General features: G+C 52.4%; 3 protein-coding genes across 3 annotated transcripts; 2 read left to right on the top strand and 1 right to left on the bottom strand.

The window, feature by feature from the left end:
• Positions 1 to 459: 459 nt before the first annotated feature.
• ENH_00015320 (hypothetical protein, conserved) lies at positions 460 to 3,705 on the top strand (the record flags this gene model as incomplete). The annotated part of the gene is made up of 4 exons (XM_013584324.1): positions 460 to 576; positions 669 to 1,437; positions 1,960 to 3,289; positions 3,468 to 3,705. 4 exons carry the CDS (start codon positions 460 to 462, stop codon positions 3,703 to 3,705), a joined length of 2,454 nt encoding a protein of 817 aa, XP_013439778.1.
• A 481-nt stretch (positions 3,706 to 4,186) lies between these two features.
• On the top strand, positions 4,187 to 5,492 carry ENH_00015310 (hypothetical protein, conserved; the record flags this gene model as incomplete). The annotated part of the gene is made up of 3 exons (XM_013584323.1): positions 4,187 to 4,829; positions 4,975 to 5,038; positions 5,279 to 5,492. The coding sequence occupies 3 exons, from the start codon at positions 4,187 to 4,189 to the stop codon at positions 5,490 to 5,492; spliced, it is 921 nt and encodes a 306-aa protein (XP_013439777.1).
• Positions 5,493 to 6,821: 1,329 nt separating this feature from the next.
• On the bottom strand, positions 6,822 to 15,875 carry ENH_00015300 (hypothetical protein, conserved; the record flags this gene model as incomplete). Its single annotated transcript, XM_013584322.1, has 6 exons — positions 6,822 to 8,491; positions 8,657 to 9,966; positions 10,313 to 10,636; positions 10,809 to 11,165; positions 11,359 to 12,498; positions 12,718 to 15,875. The coding sequence occupies 6 exons, from the start codon at positions 15,873 to 15,875 to the stop codon at positions 6,822 to 6,824; spliced, it is 7,959 nt and encodes a 2,652-aa protein (XP_013439776.1).
• Positions 15,876 to 19,867: the final 3,992 nt, after the last annotated feature.

Here is a 19,867-nt window from a genome sequence, read left to right as displayed (position 1 = left end):
ACGGGGCAGTACGACTACCGTCTAGGGATCTGGGCTGGAACCTATCCACGTATCGATGTCCACGAAGAGATCCAGCTCCTTGGGAGCCTCTAGATGAAATTTCACTGCCTTTACAGATATATTTGGCTTGCTTATGTAATCGAGCGTCTTCAGGGCACCAGGAGCTATCCTTGTAACGTCTAGACGAAGTTCCATTGTCTTTGGAGACCATTGTAACTTGCTTGTATACTGTTTCCTGACCCCGGCTAGCCCTTGCAGTTCAGGTCCACTGGCTATGGACAACGAAAGATACTGTTGGGGCTTCTGTGCCCTTTTCCGGCAACAGACATGTCTCTGAACCACATTTGCACTCATTTTCTGCCTGCTCGCTGCGTTGAATTCTCTTTCTAGTGTCTGCTGGTATTTGCCTGCAAATTCGGATCACGCCGTCAGGATTGCCTTTGCCGCTGCTTCTGGCAAATGGCTGAGGCGTACAGGCATGCTGCTGCGGTTCTGCAGCTGATGGACAGCCAGAGAATCGGACTGAGAGATGCTCTTTATGGAGCGGCCAGACCGCCTCAGAAGACCCTATCTAGGGTAGGCATCTACTCCTGTTCCTACTGATGAGGCCGATTCTGAGTGCGACCTATGTTGGTTTTGCCTCTGCTTCCTCTGCTTCCTCTGCTCAGGTTTACGCACTCCTTTCAAAGACACTAGCAGTGCGGCAGCTGCTGCAGCAGCTGTTGTGTCAGGTCGGCCTTGTAGATTTTTCGATAGCTGCAGCACCAAAATCAGCAAAGGGGAAAGCAGCAGCGATACAAACAACAGGAAGTAGAGACTATTTGCTGCTACTGATGCTGCGTGACTTGCTGCTATCTCCAAAAGGAATAGAGGGAGGGGGCCAACTGAAGCGGTTGCTTCTGGAGCACGAGTCTCATCTGCGGTCGCTGTACTCTGCAGCAGTAGCAGATTCAACGGAACATGAAGCATTGGCAGCAGCAGCAGCAGCCACGATTCCTAGATATCTGCGGGTAAACTTGCGAGTGTGGGACGCAGAAGCAGCAGCAAACTTCCTTAAGGCTAGGCTTCCTCGCTCACTTTGGGCCGTCACAGATCCTCTTCAGCCCTGTGTTATTGCTCTCCCTGCTGCCGCTGCACGACTACTTAAATCGAATGAGCAGCAGCACCAACAGCAGCGAATGCTGCCACGGGAATCACCCGAAACTGAAAACACAGAGGAAGGAGCGGCGGAGCTGCAGCTTCCTTTCGAACAGCAGCAGCTTCCAGAGCAACCGCAGCAACAGGAGCCTCTCCTGCTTCATCAACTCGTGCCAAGAGGTTTTGTTTCCCTTCAAGACAGAGCCAGCTGCACTGCAGCTGCCGCTGCTGCAGTAGCAGAGGGTGACATCGTTCTTGAGGGATGCGCCGCTCCGGGAAGCAAGACAATGCACATCCTCGGTACTTCTGGTCATTTTGTTGCTGCCTTTGTTGTCCTTAATTGCATGTGCTGCTTTCCATATTTTTCTGCGCCCTTTCTTGTGTACGTACGCCGTACTCATTTGGATCAACAGGAAAATATGTGCTGATACATTTCTTTATGCATTTGGACCCAGCGAAACTGATGTCCATATGCTTATACGATCAGTTGTGTGTGCACAGAACCACGCAAATTTGGTGCGAATTTCGTGGCATCAAAGTAATCCGAAAGGGTTAATCAGCTTGCGTCCACGCGTGCCGATGTAGAAACGCTGCTGGCTTTGGTTTGGTGTGCCTGATGCTGCTATCTCCGCTCCCGCTGATGCTGCTGCAACAGTACCCTTGCCTAACTTTAGTATGGCCGATTCTTTATATGCAGTGTCTGTTGTTTGATCCTCCTGTTGTTGCTCTGTGCATCTTCTGCTATAATTCTTCCGGTCTCACGCAGGGGGTGGTGATAACACAGAAGCATACCTTACTGGTGTCAGTGCGGCTGCTGTGCAGAGATGCTTGGCACCAAGGGCCACTTGATCGTCCTCGAACGGGACACGAAAAGGCTTGCAGCAATGCTGCGCAGGTTGCAACAGGAGGCAGCCCTCCGGGGGCCTTATCTGTCTCCTTGCTGCAAGCAGGAGCGTGCAGCCAGCAACAATAGGAGTAAACATCCAGGCAAAGCCAGAAGCGATAGCAATAGGGAAGAGTTCCTGTGGCTTGCGGAACTAGCAGGGAAACGTCCTCTGTACTTTGCTCGCTCTAGTGAGCTGCCCGGATCAGCAGCAGTAGACGCACCAGCAGCGCCAGCAGCAGCAAGCTACCCAAAGCTAGCCGCAGCTCTTCCGATGCTCCTGGTCGAGGTAAGGCGAGCAGACTTCGCTGCTGTCGATGGAAAGGTTCCGCCCTTCTGCTGCGCACAGAAAATTGTCTTGGACCCTTCATGCTCGGGCAGTGGCCTTCCCATACATGCAGCAACAGCAACAGCAATACCAGCAACAGCCCGTGAGCCCTGCGGTAAAAACGGTGCCCGATGCCTACGTGCAGTCGCTGCCGGCACTAAGGCGAGAACTTGTGATCCTGTTGCGTCTGCTAGTACTGTTGTTGCTGCTGTTTCTGCGAGTTCTGTTGAAAATGATCCGCCTGATTTACTGAGGTGGAGCTGGGAGGGGTGGAAATACAGGTCCAGCGTCTGCAGCCCATCTGAGGGCCTTCCGTTGGATGGACGCCCTGCAGAATCATTTGATGGACCGCTGCCTGGCGTGGTTCCATCGGAATGCGGAGAGAAAAGGGTTGTGCGCCTTGCTGCAATGCAGCAAAAGCTGCTGCTGCATGCACTCACAGCCTTTCCTGCTGCCTGTCTCGTTTGCTACTCAACTTGCTCATTGTATGTGCACGAGAATGAGGCCGTTCTGCTTGGCGTGGGACTGCAGCAGCCGCAGCAGCAGACTCAGCGACGGGAGGGGCAGACGTCGCAGCAACAGGAGCGACAGAACACTGCTCTTCAGGGCTGGCACGTCTTCCGTCCGTCCCTCCACCCAGGATGGTTTGTGCCTGCTGCGGCTGTTTTAGAGTTGCGGCAACAAATTAGAAGCAGCAGTAGCAGAAGTACTGAGAAACTGGAGAAGGCTCTTGAGTCCTTTGGTTCTCTCTGTGTGAGGGCGTCCTTCCAAACTCACAAGTGCAGAGGCTTCTTTTTGGCTACAGTGCGCCGCAGCTCTCCTTCACTGGGAGCACCGACAGCAGCAGCAATTACTGCGGCTGGGAAAACAGCAGCAGGGATTGGTGGTGGCAAGACTCGTAAGAGAAAGAAGGAAGCAAACGAACTTGTGGCTACTGTTTCGTCAGTGGAAGCCACTAAAACCAACAAAAAGCGCAAAATACGCGGTTGCACTAAGGCGGGCATCCGTATCTAGGGTTTCTCGTTGTTTCAATTATCATTGATTTGCGATTTTTGGCGTAGAAAGGAAGCAGGGGCATATCTGCTGAGGGCCCCAAAGGTTCCTTTCAGTGGCACGCAGTGAAAGCTGTACTCTTGTAAAATGCGCAGCACGGGAAGAATCAGCCGTTGGTGTTTGCGTAACTCTTAGTATATGTGGAAGCCCACTGATATTGACTGGAGACTCTTCGGAAATAACGCTTTTTGGAGTGTCGTCTTTTGTGGACCTGACAGAGCAATTCTATCGGATGTCTGCGGAAATTCTCGAAGTGTCTCATGGCTTGATAGACGGGAATGGCAGGGAAGGCTTTACTTTATAGTTAATGCCTTGGGGCCACACACGTGTTTTAGGGGCCCTAGGATGTGCCGTATGGTGCACGCATTCGGAGGCGCTGCGCTAGCGGCCAGTATTATAATGCTGCGGCTACAGAACGCTTCAGTGTCCATGCTTATATGTTATAACATCATGAATTGTACCATTAATGGAATCTGTGTGCCAGAGAATGCAAGCCCTGTACGTTTGCCTTGTACTTGGGGCTGTGTAGTTTCAAAAAGTCGTCCGCGCTTGCGACATGTGTCGACAAAACACCTGTCAACCTGTCACTTTTCTCCACATTTCTTTGATTTTGCATGTTTAAAAAAATGGTAAGTAACTTTCCAATTATCATGCACACTCAGGGCTCCTAGCAACTTCACTTAACTCCGTCGTTGCTGTAAATCGGCTTCACGAGGGGGCCCTGGGGGCCCCCCTTCGTCAACCTGGGCCTTTGTTGGCGTCTTTTATCTGCCCTTTATATAATTATGAAGGGGTTTTCAGTGGAACCTGGTGTTTCCAGGGGCAGTTCAGATCAAAAAAGGACAGACTGTTCGTCAGCAAATATACCCGAACCGGGCCTCTTGGCTGGGAATGCTTCCTTGGGAGCGCTCCAGTGGCCTGCAAAGTCGCCACCTCTACTGGGCGCCCATGATCCCACAAACACCAAGAAAGTCTGCGTGCTCCTATCATCAGAGGCACAATTCTTCAGCACAAGTGGGAAGGGGGAGAGAGAGTTCATTGCCGATGCTGGCGTGTCTCTCTTTTCCCTTTTAGCTATGCACAGGGCAGCACAAAGCAGCGGATGTGCACTGGAGTTTGTGACGTTTTCGGGCAGTCCTCCCCCCGTGGCTTCTTTTGGTACCCTTGAGGATTTGAGAGTTTTTTTGTCGAAGGAGAAAGAGGAATGCGCTGATCTGCTGCTACAGCAACTGCAACGGCCGCAGCAACTGAGGAAGGCAACAGCAGCAGACTATTGTTGCCTGCTTCTGCCACACCATTTGGGAGCCGCAATAGACCTTTATAGCAGCAGCAATACAGGAGCCCTCATTAAAGAGTTTGGGGCCATGAACAAGCCTGTTGGGGCAGTTGGCTACGGCGCATTTGCCCTTTGCGCCAAGCCACTAACTGGTAAACACCGTGGTTAAGACTCATAAGGGCGCAGTGCCTAGGCTTCAGGAGATACGTAGTTCCCAAGAGCCTCGTGCTGCCGGTGGCAAATCACAAAGCCTTGGCGCTACAACCATGATTTGAAGTATGTCGTCTGTTGCTGCAGAATCTGAGAGCTTTCCACTGGCCGGCCGTTTAGTCTCTACAGTTCCATTAGCTGAAGAGGCTCGGTGAGCAACATTCTTTGTGCCGCTGCGACTGCCGCCATTGTTCCTGCTCCTTTTGTTGCTTCTGCCTCGTACAAAAGCATCCACGCGTGTTTTCTCTTATTTTGCCAAGTGAAAAACAAGAAGGATTTGGAGGAGCCCTCCCTGCAGCTTGGGAAGCCGCCTTCTTGCCTGTGATACAGCGAAGCCTCTCACTTCTGCCTGCTTGTGCTGATCCTTATTTGTTTGCAATTTGCTCCGTAGATACCCATACTTCGGGCTTCTGCCGTTTCACCTGGAGCTACACTTTGCTGCTGAAGGGGCCCGCACAGCGGCGGGTCCCACAGGAGCTCCAGGGCTCGTCGTAGATGGTCAGCTTGTCTCAACTGGAAGCGAAGCATCCACAGAATTCCTTCTTAAAACGCTTCTACTGCTCTCCTCAGTGCAGCAGCAGCAAAATCAGCAACAGCAGAACTAAAAAAGTGAGGCAGAGCGGAGGCTATACTTTTTCGTCCGTTTGTTCTTTTCTCGCGCTGCTTTATCTGCCGTATCATAACACCCGCGGGCCCACTTTGTCCTCTGTAGGTTTAGATATTAGGCACGACACGCTGGATTTTGAGACATCGGGCTTGTAGCTTAGCGCATGCGGAAGAACACAGGAATCATCTAAGTCGTTGTCCCCTTCACGTGCTCTGTTTTCCGCCGCTTCTTCGTTGCAGTTCGCTTGTGTCTGCTTCCGCCAGTACCCTCAACCACTGTACTAAGTAGCGCCGCTGTTGTTCAACATGTAGTTAGAGCGTATGTAGCCATGATGGCAAGCCAGTGAAGATGAGCTGAAGCAGTGTCGCAGCCCGTCATGCGTTGCTATCTGTCGTTCCCTAGTTATCTTCCCTCTCGGTTATCTTTTTTGTTATTGCCTGTTTAAAAAGGGCAGAAAGAAGTGAATTGGCACATTGGAGATTGAAAATGAGAGGAAAGAGACGGGCAGAGAGACAAGCAGATACAGCGGAAGATTCGGAGGGACAAGCACGGCGACAAGGCGGACAGACCCAGCATGTCCTTGCCTTCCGCTGTTATTTGTCTGGTGCTGCGTCTTCCGCCTACTCCTTATCTTTTCCTCTATCTTTCTGCGCCTTTCTCTGTGTGAATCTTGACGCAGCTTACAGATTTACACAGCCACTCTCTTCGTCTTGATGGCCTTAACCAGGTGCACCCGGTGCCTTAGCAGCATTTTCTGCTAACGCAGTAGAAGAGCCCGGCAACAGCCCGGCGACCGCAGCATCTGGCGCCTCTGTGGGGACAGCCAAGGGAAGTAAACCTGCTAAACCGTCAGAAACAGAAGTTGTTACTGTTCCACAGCGTGAAGAGAAGACGCTTGCACTAGCAACAGAAGCAGCAAATGCTTGAGATCCACAACACGAACGAAAGCAGCGGGCTCTACAGTATTCACCTTTAATTCTCGTTGTTCAAGTGCGGACTGCCCTAAGCACTGCTCATGCTACATCTGCTGAATTCCTTCTCAAGTGTCTCCGCAATAAACATTATACCGGTCGATTCTCCTGAACCCAAGCGCCAGTCCTAACTTCAAAGTCCGGAACCGGTCCAGACAATTCGCGCTGCGACTCTGCCACTGCAGCAGCACGTGCTTGAGCGCGACAGACGCTGCTGCTGCGGTTGTAGTAGCTGCAGTGACTTTGTCTTTGGGCCATTCCGCGCAGCACTTGCTGCTGCTGTTGCTGACAGAGCAGCAATTGGTGCTGGTGCTGCAGCATTCCCTTTTGTGCTAAATTGAACTTTCACTGACATATCAGACGCTAAGCCCCCAAAAGAGCTTTTCAAGTCGGTTTTTAATGCACTCGTCCGGATAGAATACTCTTGCTTCCTGCCGCGTATCACAGAAGCCATCGCCTACTTCTTCCGCTGCTGCACTTAAGGCTGCTGCTGCTGCACGTTGGGCAACGACAGCAGCACCTTCTTTCGCAGGACGCAGTCTTGCACTGGCTCCCCTGCTCAAGGCAGCAGTTGCTGCTGCTGCTACCGCGCGGGCTGCTGCAACCGCTTCCTGACTCTGCTGCTGGCTGCTGCTTGTACTGCTGCCGCGCTGCTGCTCCACGCTTGTAGCCCTAAAGCCGCCAATGCTGCCGCCTCCAGCTGCAGTGGGAGAAACAGCAGAGGGGTACGGCATGGAGCCTTGCTGCAGCAGGGATGGCCGGCGAGACGGTCGCGGGGCCTGTACTTGGTCAATGCCACTGATGCCCCTCATAGTGAAAGCATCTGGCGTGGAGTCCCACAAGCTAAGGGTTTCTCTTGAGTTTTCTGCTACCCAGGTGCTGCTGCTGCTGCTGCTGCGCTTGCTGCAGTCGTCTGGACGCCTCATGCTGAAAACCCCATGCAGCTGAGGTGATGAGCCCGCAGTGACTTCGGTGTTCGGGCAAGGCAACCAAAGCCGCTGTTGCTGCGACTGGTGCGGCTTCTGCTGCATAATTATAAATCCCTCCTCGTCATAATTCCAGTTAGGGTCGAGGCAAGGAACGGAAATCCAGACATCTGTTGCAGCTGCAGTGGGCGTTGCGGGTCTTGGTTCCACCCGTCCAAATGCAGTCCCTCTCACTGCTGGGGCACCACCGGCCCTTTCTGCTGCTACTACCCCGTAGCCAACTTCTGCTACACTCCTTTTGTCTGTGGAAGAAAAGTAGGAACTTCGAGATGGTTGCAACTGCAACTGTTGTCTCAGCGTGACTACCTGTTGCCTCTTGCTATCGCAGCTGGACTGCGCGTTGTGTGGGCACCTGCAAACAGTGGTAGCTGCCGCTACTGTTTTGCCGTTGTCTGCATACGGGCTGCCCTCCTCAGCCCTGCAATATCTGCTGACAGTTCCAGAAGCACAACCAGCAGGACTCTGGCCTGTAGTCGTAGCGATATGGGCTGCAGCAGCAGGCAAGGCAATAGCACGAGAACGATATGAAGAACGCGCTGCCTCCATTGTCGTAGAGGGTACTGGGTGCGCAGCTGCGGGCGTCGCCGCAGCAGTGTCACCCCACAATCTGCTGCCGCTGCCGCTGCTGCTCCTGCTGCTGCCACGGTTCCCCCAAGCTGACAGGTGGTGCAGCAGAAGGCGATTGCGGGTCGGTCGAGAGTCTCCGGTCCCCCTGCAAATTGGGCTATCCTTGAGGCTGTTTCCCCTTAGCCATGATGGGAGATTGCTGCTGCTGCTGCATCGGATGCTCCTTAAACGAGTCCACGACTTAGGCCGGCTAAATGAAGCAGAAACCTTGTGAACAGGGGGAGACATGCTCACAGCAGCAGCGGCAGTTGCTGTCGCTGTCGGTAAGCGCGGTGAATTGGCTGGGGCTCTCCGGTGTTGTCGAGAGCTTTTGTGGAGGGATGTTAGTCGCCTGCGGACCCGCTGTAGCATCATCCTTTTGTGCTGCTGCTGCTGCTGCGCAAATGCTATTGCCCTTTTCCCTGTTTCTTGGCCTGCATAAGCGAATGACACGCCAGGCAAAAGGAAGCCCATCAGCAGCTGAAACGGGAATAGAGCAGCTGGCTGTACGTAGGCAAGAAAGTAGAAGGAACAACAACGCCCGCAGAGGTAGCATCGAACAGCAGCAGTAGCAGCGACAGCATATGCAGAAGCACTACCTTGGCGGAAAGAAGAGGGGGTGACCTGGAACTGACTGTCAGATTCCTTTGGCATTCGTAAGAGAGTCCAAACAGCTCGCCTGGTGCTGATGCTGCTTCTTTGGTGCAGTTCTTGCCCCACATAGCCACTGCTTCCTCGGCGGTTACTCCACTTCCAGAGCTTTGCGGCAGACTTGCTGGTAGTGCTGCAGTCAGCTTTGGTATTCACTCGATCAGCAGTGGCAGAAATAGCATTGGGAGAACCGGCCATTGCGGCTGCCGCTGCTGCCGCTGCTGAGTTTCGGAGTTGACCCTTTAGGAGGCCACGCAAAACGTCAATGGACTTTTGTCTGGATGCCTGTGCAATTTGGAGCGTTACTGAGGGCCGTTGCTGCAACTGTGTACCTACTTTACGCTGAGAAGTTCGCAAGCTTCTCCTGCCGCTGCTGCTTCTGCTGTTGCTCTGACTGCGTTGTCGCCTTCTACGGGCTGGAAGGCTTTCCAGGAGCTCTCTGCACACGAGTGATGGCTCCACATCTGACCAAGCAGTGACTGCAGCGGCAGCAGCCTCTTCTGGTTCCTTTGCTGCCGCTCGCTCTTTCTCAATAAGGGAACCAGTAGAATAATAGCGTCGCACTGCAAGGCTGCGCACCTCCTGCATTTGTTGCTGGTGCATCTGCTCTTTTTGCTGCTCTTGCTTTGGCTGTGATTGCTCCTGCTGCTTTTGTTTCCGTTGCTTCTTATTCCATTGCTGCAGCACTGAGCCCATCTTCTTGTGGCGCGGTGTGCGGCATCGAATTACACGCTGAAGCCTTTGTGGCCAGTAAGAGCTGCTACTTCCAGCCCTCTTGAAAGGCTGTTTCTTCATGCCGAATGCGCTTTTGGTTGCTGGTGTTTCTGGGCTCTTGCTACTGCTGCTTTTGGTTTTGTCGGAAGTATTCAAAGTCCCACTATCTCCCTGGACTGAAGACTTCCTGTTTTGACTTTCGCCTCTTTGACCGCTTATTTTGCCACTAGGATTCCCCGTTCCCGTCGCTTTAGATACGTAGCGCTGCTGTTGCTCCAACAGTTGCTGTTTCTCCTGTCTGTGAGAAAGTTGCGGATTCGTGTTGACCACGGCAGCGGGAACAGATTCTCCTGTCGTCAACTTTGCCTCCGTCGCTGCAGCTTCTGTTACTGCTGTTTCTGCCACTGTTAACCCGATGGCTCGGTCGCCTGGCTCTCTTGATGCAGTGTACGCGCAGCATCCACAGCAGGCTGCTGCTTCCAAGCGCAACAGGTAGGGAAGCACTGTTGTCGAGAAAACGCATCTGCTGCACTTTTCCTCCACGCTGAGCACCAAAAGAAGCAGAAGCAACGACAGAACATGAAAAATCATTGAAGCGTTCCGAAAAACTTGAGTCGTGTTAGTTTAGTAGCTGCTTAGCTTGCTGAGCTCCAAACTTTGGTACAGCGTGCTTTTACAAGCTACAGCTGGTTCCAGTCAACCCTGAGGAGCGGCTACTACCTGGGAATCACTGATTGCTTGCTGTCCCTAAGAAGGCACTGCAACTAGCTGATACTTGCTAGAGACGACGATTCACAGGTGAGTGCACTGTCTGGCTGGTTTTATCTATTCGCCAATCGCAGCCATCAGCAAGCAACTAGAAAAAGGATATAGCACCTCAGTGAACGCACCTCAGCACAAGGCAATGAAGCACAGACCATAAGAAAGAAAATGCCACTCCACTGCGCAAAAGCAGTAGCAGCAAAGATGCAGCAGGGGGACCTGGCACCGCTTGCTTTTCTACGAGGCACAGACACGCGAAAATGACGCAGACGAAAACAGAAGTATACACCACAAAAATTAAGAAGGCATGGCGCTGCTGCTGCTGCTGCTGCAGAGCTGCTGCTGCCAGCTGCAGCAGCAGCGGACCATACACCACCAGATCCTCAACTGCATGCTGCTGCAGCGACAGAAGCTGCAGGTGAAAGGGGACGTCCAAGAGGCAGAGGCAAAGCCTGAGACGCCGACAAGCGAAGCTGTAAAAACCTTGATGGTCATTTAGTGCCAGCAGCATCACCTGCAGTGGAGTGACGCGAGCAGCAGTAGCAGCAGCGACAGCAGCAAGAGGCACAGCATGCTTTCTTGACGGCACCAGCTAGACAGCTGTGACCTCAGTGAGGCGCGTACCTCAGGTGAAATATGTACGAGACGAAGGAACGCATTCTTGCAGTCGCCGTTTTACTGCTACCGCTACTGCTACAGCCGCTACTGCTGCTGCTGCGGCTGCTGTTGATGCTGCATGGTGACAGCAGAAACAATGCCGCCTCACCACCAAGCTGCAATATAAGACGCGCTCCGGCGTAGAATTTGAAGCCATTCCAGGAGCGGTACTGCTGTGGCTGCTGTTTTGTGCCGTTTAAAGCCCAGCTGAATGCAGCAGCAGGCAGTAGCAAACTCAGGAAGCCCCACAGTAGCAGCGCTGGCTTGCCGCAGCTGTTCAATCGTTTCCGCTCCATCCAACCAACACGCCAGGCCACATACTGCCTACAGCGCATACTCACAGAGTGCAGCAATAGTGGCAACAGAGGCAAATATGTGTACAGGCTTGAAGTGAACAAGCACTCAGACATCCGGGACTTCTGTAGATGCTCGGCGTGGTTAGAGCTGCCGCCATACGCTGCAATTACGGCCAAATAGTACGGGAGGTGGAAAGTTGAAAGAGGTGTGCTACACATACTCTTCAACTGCAGCATCTGCAAACTTCAGCGTAAGACGCTGCAGGGGCAACGGCGGAGGACTGCTGCGACCTGCTGATTGCACCAGCAATCGAGCAGCTGCGGCACCAACAGCAGCATCTTGCAGTACTAAAAACACTCCCGCCGCCTTTGCTCTGCAACAGAGATAAAGATGCTGCAACAGGCGTTTCCAGATGTTCACTTCCGTTGCTTTGTCTCCCAAACGTGTGAACGAAATACATGGCGATTTTTCGACTTCTGATTCGGCATCTGCTGCTGCTGCTTGTGATGACTTATGATTTGCAGCACCACTGCGTAACGGGGAGATGTCAGCGGCCTTCGTATGCTGCTTTGGAGTCGCAATATACTGCAGCGTCTCTGCTGCTGCTGCTGCTGCTCTCGCTGCATCTGTTGTTGACACGGATGTTGCCTGCGCAGTAGCCGCTTCTGTAAAGCAACGAGCTTTTGATGTTTGCGCACTGCTGCTTTTAGCTGCTGTTCTTCCGTCGCATGTATGACAGCTGCTGCTATCGCTGCTGCGACAAACGCTGCGGTGCGTACAGGTTTTCTCGATGCCTCCTTTTCTGCGGCCTGGGGGCTGCTGTTCGTGCTGCAGGGACGGCATTATTTTTGGTATACTCCCAAGTGCTCCTCTTGCCTGTCTACTGGAGTTTCCGGGAGCCATATTGGCTGCAACAGCAGCCGATGCAAGGGGTCCTGGCTGTGGCCCCTGCTGCTCCCTCCACAGCAGCTCCCTTTGCAAAACAAGAGCCACAGCTTTCTGCTGCTTCTTCTCTGCTGCAAGCTCCCTCGATGTCTTTTTGTTGTTTGTTGTATGAATGCATTTAAACAGAATCCTCCACAAATGTGCAAAGGAAATTGCGCTGCCAGTCGTCTTTTGCTGCCGCTGCTGTTGCTGACGACGTGTGTGGTAGGTTACTGCGCGTGAATCCACACGAACTGCCTTGAGGCGGACGTCTTGAGACGCTGCTGTTTTGCAACGCCTTGTTGCGTTTGTTGAAGCTGAAGGTGAGGAAGCAGCAACTGCTGCGGCAGCTGCATCACAGATGACTTGCTGTAGCAGATGCTGTGGCAGCGCCGACCCTGCCCTGCTCTGCTGTTTTCGCCACTGCTGGAGCCGCCTGCAGCAACAGCACCAACAGCATTCGCATAAAATGTGGCAGCAGAGTCAAGAACTCAAACGACAAAAATGGGAAGCCGTAACTTAATAAGAAATGCACATAACAGTGGCAAAAAAACAGGTCCTGGAGGAATGCTGCAGCGTGGAACAGGCCGAGTCAGGAGACACGGCAAGAAGGCAAAAGTGCAACAAAGTTTGCGCCTGCGCTTGCAGTCCTTACGCTGCAGCTTCTACGGTACCGATTGCCCTTATCACAGACAGTTCCGCTGCCACGTCATCCTCCTTGTCCTGCTGTTGTCTCTCCTGATGTTTCTGCTGTTCAAGCTGCAGAGCGTGCAATTCCTGCAGTTGCCGGTCTACTATCTGCTGCAAATGAGGCGGCTGTGTATCTGGTGTAGCCAGGCAGCCGCTCATCTCTCCCCGTTTCTGGCTGTGCCCTTTGCAGGTGCCAGAACCAACGCTTGGATTTTTCATCGATGCAACTGCAGCATTTGTCGTTGGGGCTACTGTAGGGTCCACAGCATATGCGGTGAGGTCCTTTTCAAGTGTACGGACAGCTGCTTTTTGGCACAGTTGCCAGCAGAGCTCCCAGCACATGTCCAGTGAGACTACAAAATCGTCATCTATTTGATTCTCGGCGAGCCGCTGCCTCAGCCACTGCAATCCGTGTTGCTGCATGAGCTCATCCATACTGCCGGCGCTGTTGGTGCTACCGCCATTGCCATGCGGGGCCACTGTAGCCGAAGTAGCTGCCAAGGCAGCAGGAGCAACCGCATCTGTAGCAATAGAAGAACTAGGGACAGGCGCTATAGAAGAAACTGGAGCCTCTATCGTTGCAAGAGCCGCTGCGCTCGCGTTTGACAGATAGGTACTGCTGCAGCAGCTAGCTCTCCTGCTACTGCTGGCAAATCCAACGGCGCCATGAGAAAGATGAGGAGCGGCCGTTGCTTTTGCTGTTGTTGCTGCTACTGCTGCATGGAGGGACGCGGAGATCTGGCTGCTGCTGCGGCAGAGACTGCTACTACTGCTTCGAACTTCTTTTAAATGTCGAGCTGGTAGGCCTCTCCTGGTAGCCACTGCAGGCTCCTGTTCCTCATGAAGGTGCAGAAGCCTCAAAAGTTGCTGGTGTTGCTGCTGCTGTTGCTGCAGGGGCCTCTTTGTCACCCATCGTTTCTTAAGAAATATAGGACGGGTGCTGTGTAGCATAGTAAATCGCCTTGCAGCTTTTTTCAGAATAGCAGCGGCTTTTCGAGACTTAACAATCCCTACAGCTGCAGCAGCAGCGCTGGAAGCAGCTGCCACTGCTGCCGCGCTTCGAGAATGTGGCTTCATTCCGGTTGCTGATGATGATACTGCTGCAGAGCTAAACGTAGCATCGCCCTTCTGTTGAGGACCCCAAGGGGGCTTATATAACAGCTCACGGCCAGCGCAGTCTGCCGCTCTGACCCCGCTGCTGCTCCTGCTGCTACTGCCCCCTTGATGTATGCTCCCACGTCTAGACTTTGGGCCTGGCGCTGCTGCTGGAAGAGTAGCAGAGGCACTGGCTTCCTGAGAAGGGATATCAAGCCGCCCAAAGCGCCATGCCTGCGTGGATTCTGCAGTTGCAGCTGCAGCAGCAGCTGCAGCGGCTGCTGCTGCAGCCGCTGTTGTTGCTGCAACTGCTGTTGTGGCTCCTAAAGCAGGAAGGACATCTTCTTGCTTTGTATCAGTAGCATGGGGCTGGATCCAGGAAATTTGGTGTGGAGCCTGCTGTTCTTGCTGGTGTTGTAGCTGCTGCCGCGTCGTCAACAGCGGCTGGTAGCTGATCCTTGTCAAGGACTGACGCCGCGGATTTGTCTCGAATCGCATCCTTTGGGTCCCCGTAGCTGCTGACAGTAGTGTATCAGGTAGCCGAGCCCCTGCTGATGAGGCTGTAGCTGCTGAAGGGTCAGACCGGTTATGCAGCAGGCAGGAAGGTGTGGTGTGTTGTCGCCTGCAGCGGAAAAACATTTGGCAGCCTCCTGCTCTCTGACGTAATGGAAACTGCCGGTGATGATTATCTTGTTGCTCATGCAAAGAGTCAGTTTGTGGTGTCGAGAGGTCCATTCCTGCAGCATCTGCAGATACTGCTGTGACCATTTCCGCCCCTGCTCCATGTGCGCCTGCAGTGGCTTCTGTTGCTGTGGCTGTTGCCCCTTGAAGTCCCGGTATTGCAGATCTAGTTGATGAGGGAAGGGCTTCTGAAAACTCTTTCACTGTCAGGTCCGTAGGTGGTGACTGCAGTTGCTGCTGCTGTTGCTGGTGATGCGTTTGCTGGTGCGACTGCTGTTGCTGCTGCTGGCTTCTCTGCGCTGCTAATCGTGGTGAAGCAGCTAAGCATAAAGTGTTGCTACTAAAAAGAGAGTCGCGGGGCCGAGTGTGCTGCTGCTGCTGTCTCTGCGGTTCCACCGGTAGAACAGCAGTTGACCCCGGGCTTCTAAGTTGGCTTTCGTGGGCTAAGACTGGCCGTTGTCGCTGTTGCTGTTCCTGCACCGGCTTTTTCTGCTGGGACTGGGTCTTGTGGTCATCAGGTTGTGGCGATGCTTTTGGACTGGGCTGGCAGTTTCTTCCCCAGTCTGCTGCCGCTGTTTCTTGTGCTGCAGCCCCTGATTTCTCCACGGCAGCAAATGTAGCTGCTACAATAGCTGCTGGTTTTCCTCCTCCAGGAGAAGCAGCAGCAAACGTTGCGGCTGCGTGAATGCGTTGAGCCCTGATGACCCTAAGTTCGTACGCCTCCAGGCCGGGGAGGGCTTCACATGTTGTTTGATAGGGTAGCAACTCCGCCACAAGAAGAGCAAGCGCCTCCCTCCATATTCGTGTGCATAGGCACCAGCCAAGGAAGTTCGCTGCAGCCGCATGCAGGGCACTGAGGGCTTGGTCAGCAGCACCGGCACCCCAGCGAGCTGCCTGAGCAGCACAGGGTGCGGCTGCTGCCAGCGCAAGCAGTATCAAAAGAGTTGGAGGCAAACCGGCAAAACAGTAGAGCCCAACAGCGACGGGCAGATAAGTGCCTCCATAGAGCCTGGCAGGAGTAAGCCCCAGAGAGGGTGGCCCAACTGTGAGAGAAGAAGCAAGACCCGGCAGCAGAAGCCCCAGTAAAAGCCACAAATCCGCTGCGGCCATGCGACCACTGATGGCGTAGGTGCCAGCTGCTGCTAACAGCAAACTGAAACCTAGGGAGCTGCCCAAAGCCACGGCCAATGCCCAAATGGCAGAGTTTGAATGAAGGACTGCGGATGCTCCTTCTTGCTGCAGTGTTGCTGCCAGCAAAAATCCGCCGTATATGGTTGATAGGAAGGCTGGCAGCAACAGAGCCACGTAGGCGCCTCCGGGGGGAAGATGTAGCAGCTGCACCCTCATCTGTGTTTCCAGGTGGCTATAGAGCCGGATGAATAGGTCAGCATTTAGCCGGGATGGGAGAAAGCGGCCCGCTCCTGGGCGCTTCTTCTAGCTACACCGAAGCCCAGGGCCAGCCGCAAAGGCCCTGTGGAAGGGATGACAGAGGCGGCACATCAACGCTAGTGAGGGATAATTGAAGTGGATCAAGTTAAAAGCGAAGCAAGGAGCAAGCAATGGGCTACGTCAGAGAAGAGAAGGAGACATTGGGCAGCGCGCGCCCGAAATGACCGAGCACCTCGGTACTGTTTTGCAAGTCACGTCGATGAAACGTGCAGTTTCCAAGGCCAAAAATGATTAATTTTCTTACAAAAGGAAGAAAAGAAGCAACGGAAGGACAAAGACAGCGGAAAAAACGAGCGGAACAAGGGGCACCGTTCAGCGGACGAAGGCAGCTGTGCACCCACCAGGGAGAGACACAAAGAGAGGCACTATGCTTCAGTGTTTTAGCTGGTTTAGTGCTGAAAAAACCCTGGTAGCCTGATGGTTTTGCTTTAGAGCAGGGCAAGAGGAGTCAAACGGAGGCGTTTTCAGCTATATATGAAGGTTACAGGGGAGCGAGAAGATCGGGGGCCCCCCAATGAAGAACCGAGCGAAGCCCCGAGTTTGAGCAAGAGGCCAGCATCATAAGGAATGAAAACTCCTCCTCCATTTTTCAAAGAAATGTGGTTATTAGTACGGCATATGATTTCAGACTCCTGGACTCCAATCTCGCTGGGACAGTTCTATGGACGAGACTGTTCGTGCACGGGAAAGGTCGACGGCAGCAGCTTCGGAAAAAAGCGAGTTCATCCTTAAGCATCCGAAGGTCTGGGGTGCCCAAATGTTCGCATAAGTTTTAAGGCCTCTCTACACCTCATAAGGGAAGAATTTTCCCAGAGTTGCAGGACGGCGTCACGCAAAAGTCTTCCACGACGCGCCACCACAGACTTTGGGCAGTTCTGCATTTCATATTTGAACACTAACCACTGAAATAGTGCTTAGAAAAAACGCAAAGTGTGAAAAATGAAAGTGGCATACCCAATTTGGAGCTGTGGGCGTTGCTTGGGGATAATGAGCATCTAACCAGTTGAGTAGCTAAAAGGTAGTGTCGGGGAAAGCTCGTGAGCTGCCACGCCTAACTCTGATCTTGGAACACTATCTTGGATGAAAAGCAAGAGCTAAGTTGAGAAGAGCTGCGCAAGCCATTACACCTAGCCTGCTTGTGTGAAGCCAGCCAACGGATGCAAGAAAACTAGTGATCACGCAAGGTTGCACACGGTTCTAAATGAGGTGATAGAATGGATATCTTTTTTGCCACGTCCCATGGCCAAAGAATTGACGCATTCGGTTCCTGGGATTAAGGGACAAGGCTAGATGGCGAGTAGACCGGATATCTTGACTAGATAGGCCTGTGAACGAGAGGAAAGGCGTTGTTCTTCCCCAGCCAAGTAGTGGCAAACTTCAAGGCATGTTTGGACAGATTAACAAGTCTAGAAGTGTGGCTGGTGTGGTAAGTGGATTGGCTTTTTGCCCGGCACTGCTACCAAATACAAGGTCTTCGGAAACCATCATACTAGAGTTTTGCGTGAGGCTACATGACGTTCAGTTAAAGCATCTCCAGGTAAGAAAGGGCTTTTTCTTTGATCTGCTGGAGCAACTAGATCGCTTCCCAGTGTGCTAAAGGAATAATGTTACCCAAATAGCTGTAAGCTTCGCAGAATATGAAGTAAAGACGCTGGGCACACATAATATGCATATACGGCAATGTTGCTATGTTGTCTCCACGTGGTTAGATGTTGACGTGGCAGTCTTTTAAAAGCAAATTCAAAGCTTGGCAGCATTGACAGCCTTGTAGAAAACAGCTGGGTTGCATATTTGATTTTCGTCAAGCTATGGACGCAACAAAAATCTGGTATAAAACGTTGGCTTATTTTTTCAAAGCATCGCCTGCCGATCAGCATTCTTCTCGGGATGCCGGTGAAAAACTCCTTTTTGGCCCCTAATCGATTGCGTCCGTAGGCCTTTGCAACGGTGAATCCTTCATTCAAGCACACAGCAGTGTAGTAGACCCCAAGAATTGCTTGAAAAGGCACTTGCGGAGACGTTCCTTCAAGGGGATGCAAAGGCAATTAGCTGTATCATCATAAAAAGGATGTGCAAATATATGCATTGAGATGATCTGTAAAGCGACTTGCGGTGGTACATAGCGGGCAGTTGCGGCAGTTCAACGACGCCATGAACCAAGTACTGCAGACGGGACCGCAACAGGCAATGCTGTTTAGTACAGCAATATCCAGAAAGGGCGTTGGCATGCTTACGGTTTATTTGCTTAAGTCTATTCATTTTCTTCGGAAGAAAAGTCTTCAGTAAGCGGCGATGGCCCTGTAAACGAACTCGCAGCAGACAACAGAAGGCATTTCCCTGCAATGCAGTGAAAGGTAAAACGTTTAAATCCCAACTTTACTACATCACATGGTCAAATAGTACGGGCGCGCGGAAATTCGTGCGCAGTCCTCCAGCACTAGACGCACCTGGCATTTGTGGCGACGGGCCTTTTGAAGTTGCTGCAGTGCAAACGACAGAGCATATCAGCACGCTGTTAGTGCGAAACTGATCACTTGGCGACTCTTCATCACCTACGAGACTTGTACAGATAGATTGCTTCAAGCACTTCAGCACAAGGCGCACCTGGCATTTGTGGCTGCGGGCCTTCTGAAGTTGCTGCAAAGCAAACACAACTGCAGTTCGTCACTCCTCTGTGGCAAACGAGAAAGCATAACATATTCAAACGAAATCGTGCAAGACACCACACTGGGCAAACCCACGCTTTTCAAACGTAAAACCAGTTTCTCAGAAGACTAATAACATGGAGGCTGTAGTTCTGCGTATGCATAGGCAATAGACTAGACAACAGCATCGAAGCTACAAGCCCCCTACTTCAACGAAAAGCTTGCTGTGCTTGTGAAAGTTCGGAGAAATGTAAGCAAGCACAACAGAAAAACTGTGCAGGACAGCGAAAGAATATGTCTCCCTCTGCATGAAATCGTGCAAGACACCACACTGGGCAAACCCACGCTTTTCAAACGTAAAACCAGTTTCTCAGAAGACTAATAACATGGAGGCTGTAGTTCTGCGTATGCATAGGCAATAGACTAGACAACAGCATCGAAGCTACAAGCCCCCTACTTCAACGAAAAGCTTGCTGTGCTTGTGAAAGTTCGGAGAAATGTAAGCAAGCACAACAGAAAAACTGTGCAGGACAGCGAAAGAATATGTCTCCCTCTGCATTTTTTGAAACTCTCGGATGGCCGAACCAATGATTTAATGCCACTCGATCTAGTTGGCTATGGGCCACGAAGCATCCAGGCATCCACCAAAAAGGCAAGTAGAAGCTACAAGCCCCCTACTTCAACGAAAAGCTTGCTGTGCTTGTGAAAGTTCGGAGAAATGTAAGCAAGCACAACAGAAAAACTGTGCAGGACAGCGAAAGAATATGTCTCCCTCTGCATTTTTTGAAACTCTCGGATGGCCGAACCAATGATTTAATGCCACTCGATCTAGTTGGCTATGGGCCACGAAGCATCCAGGCATCCACCAAAAAGGCAAGTACTACCTTACGGTAGGCTAGACTCCATGCATTCACGAAAACGCGGGATCATTTCATGCATACGAAACGGCAACAGAAGTGCACTTCGTGATTCTGGGCGACGCTTGCAAGGCTGTCTTTCCCTGGTCACACGACGGGCACGTAACATGTGTCGTTTCTGCGTGGACCTAGTACTCCACGGCCCTCACTGAGCCCGAGACGTACCTGTTGCCGCTCGTGTTGCACTCTGATCAGAACATGAAGCCCACACTCCCTTTAGCGCCTGAAAGGCTCTACACTGTTGCGCTTGTAAAGCACTAGAAGCGCAAGCATACGGTGCACTCACAGAATACTCCAGACTCTACGCAAAAGCCGATGTATTCACGAA

The sequence above is a fragment of the Eimeria necatrix genome, genomic scaffold (genome assembly GCF_000499385.1).
Source record: "Eimeria necatrix Houghton genomic scaffold, Enh_scaff149, whole genome shotgun sequence".
Lineage (NCBI taxonomy): Eukaryota > Apicomplexa > Conoidasida > Eucoccidiorida > Eimeriidae > Eimeria > Eimeria necatrix.
This window is presented reverse-complemented; position numbering and strand designations above follow the sequence as displayed.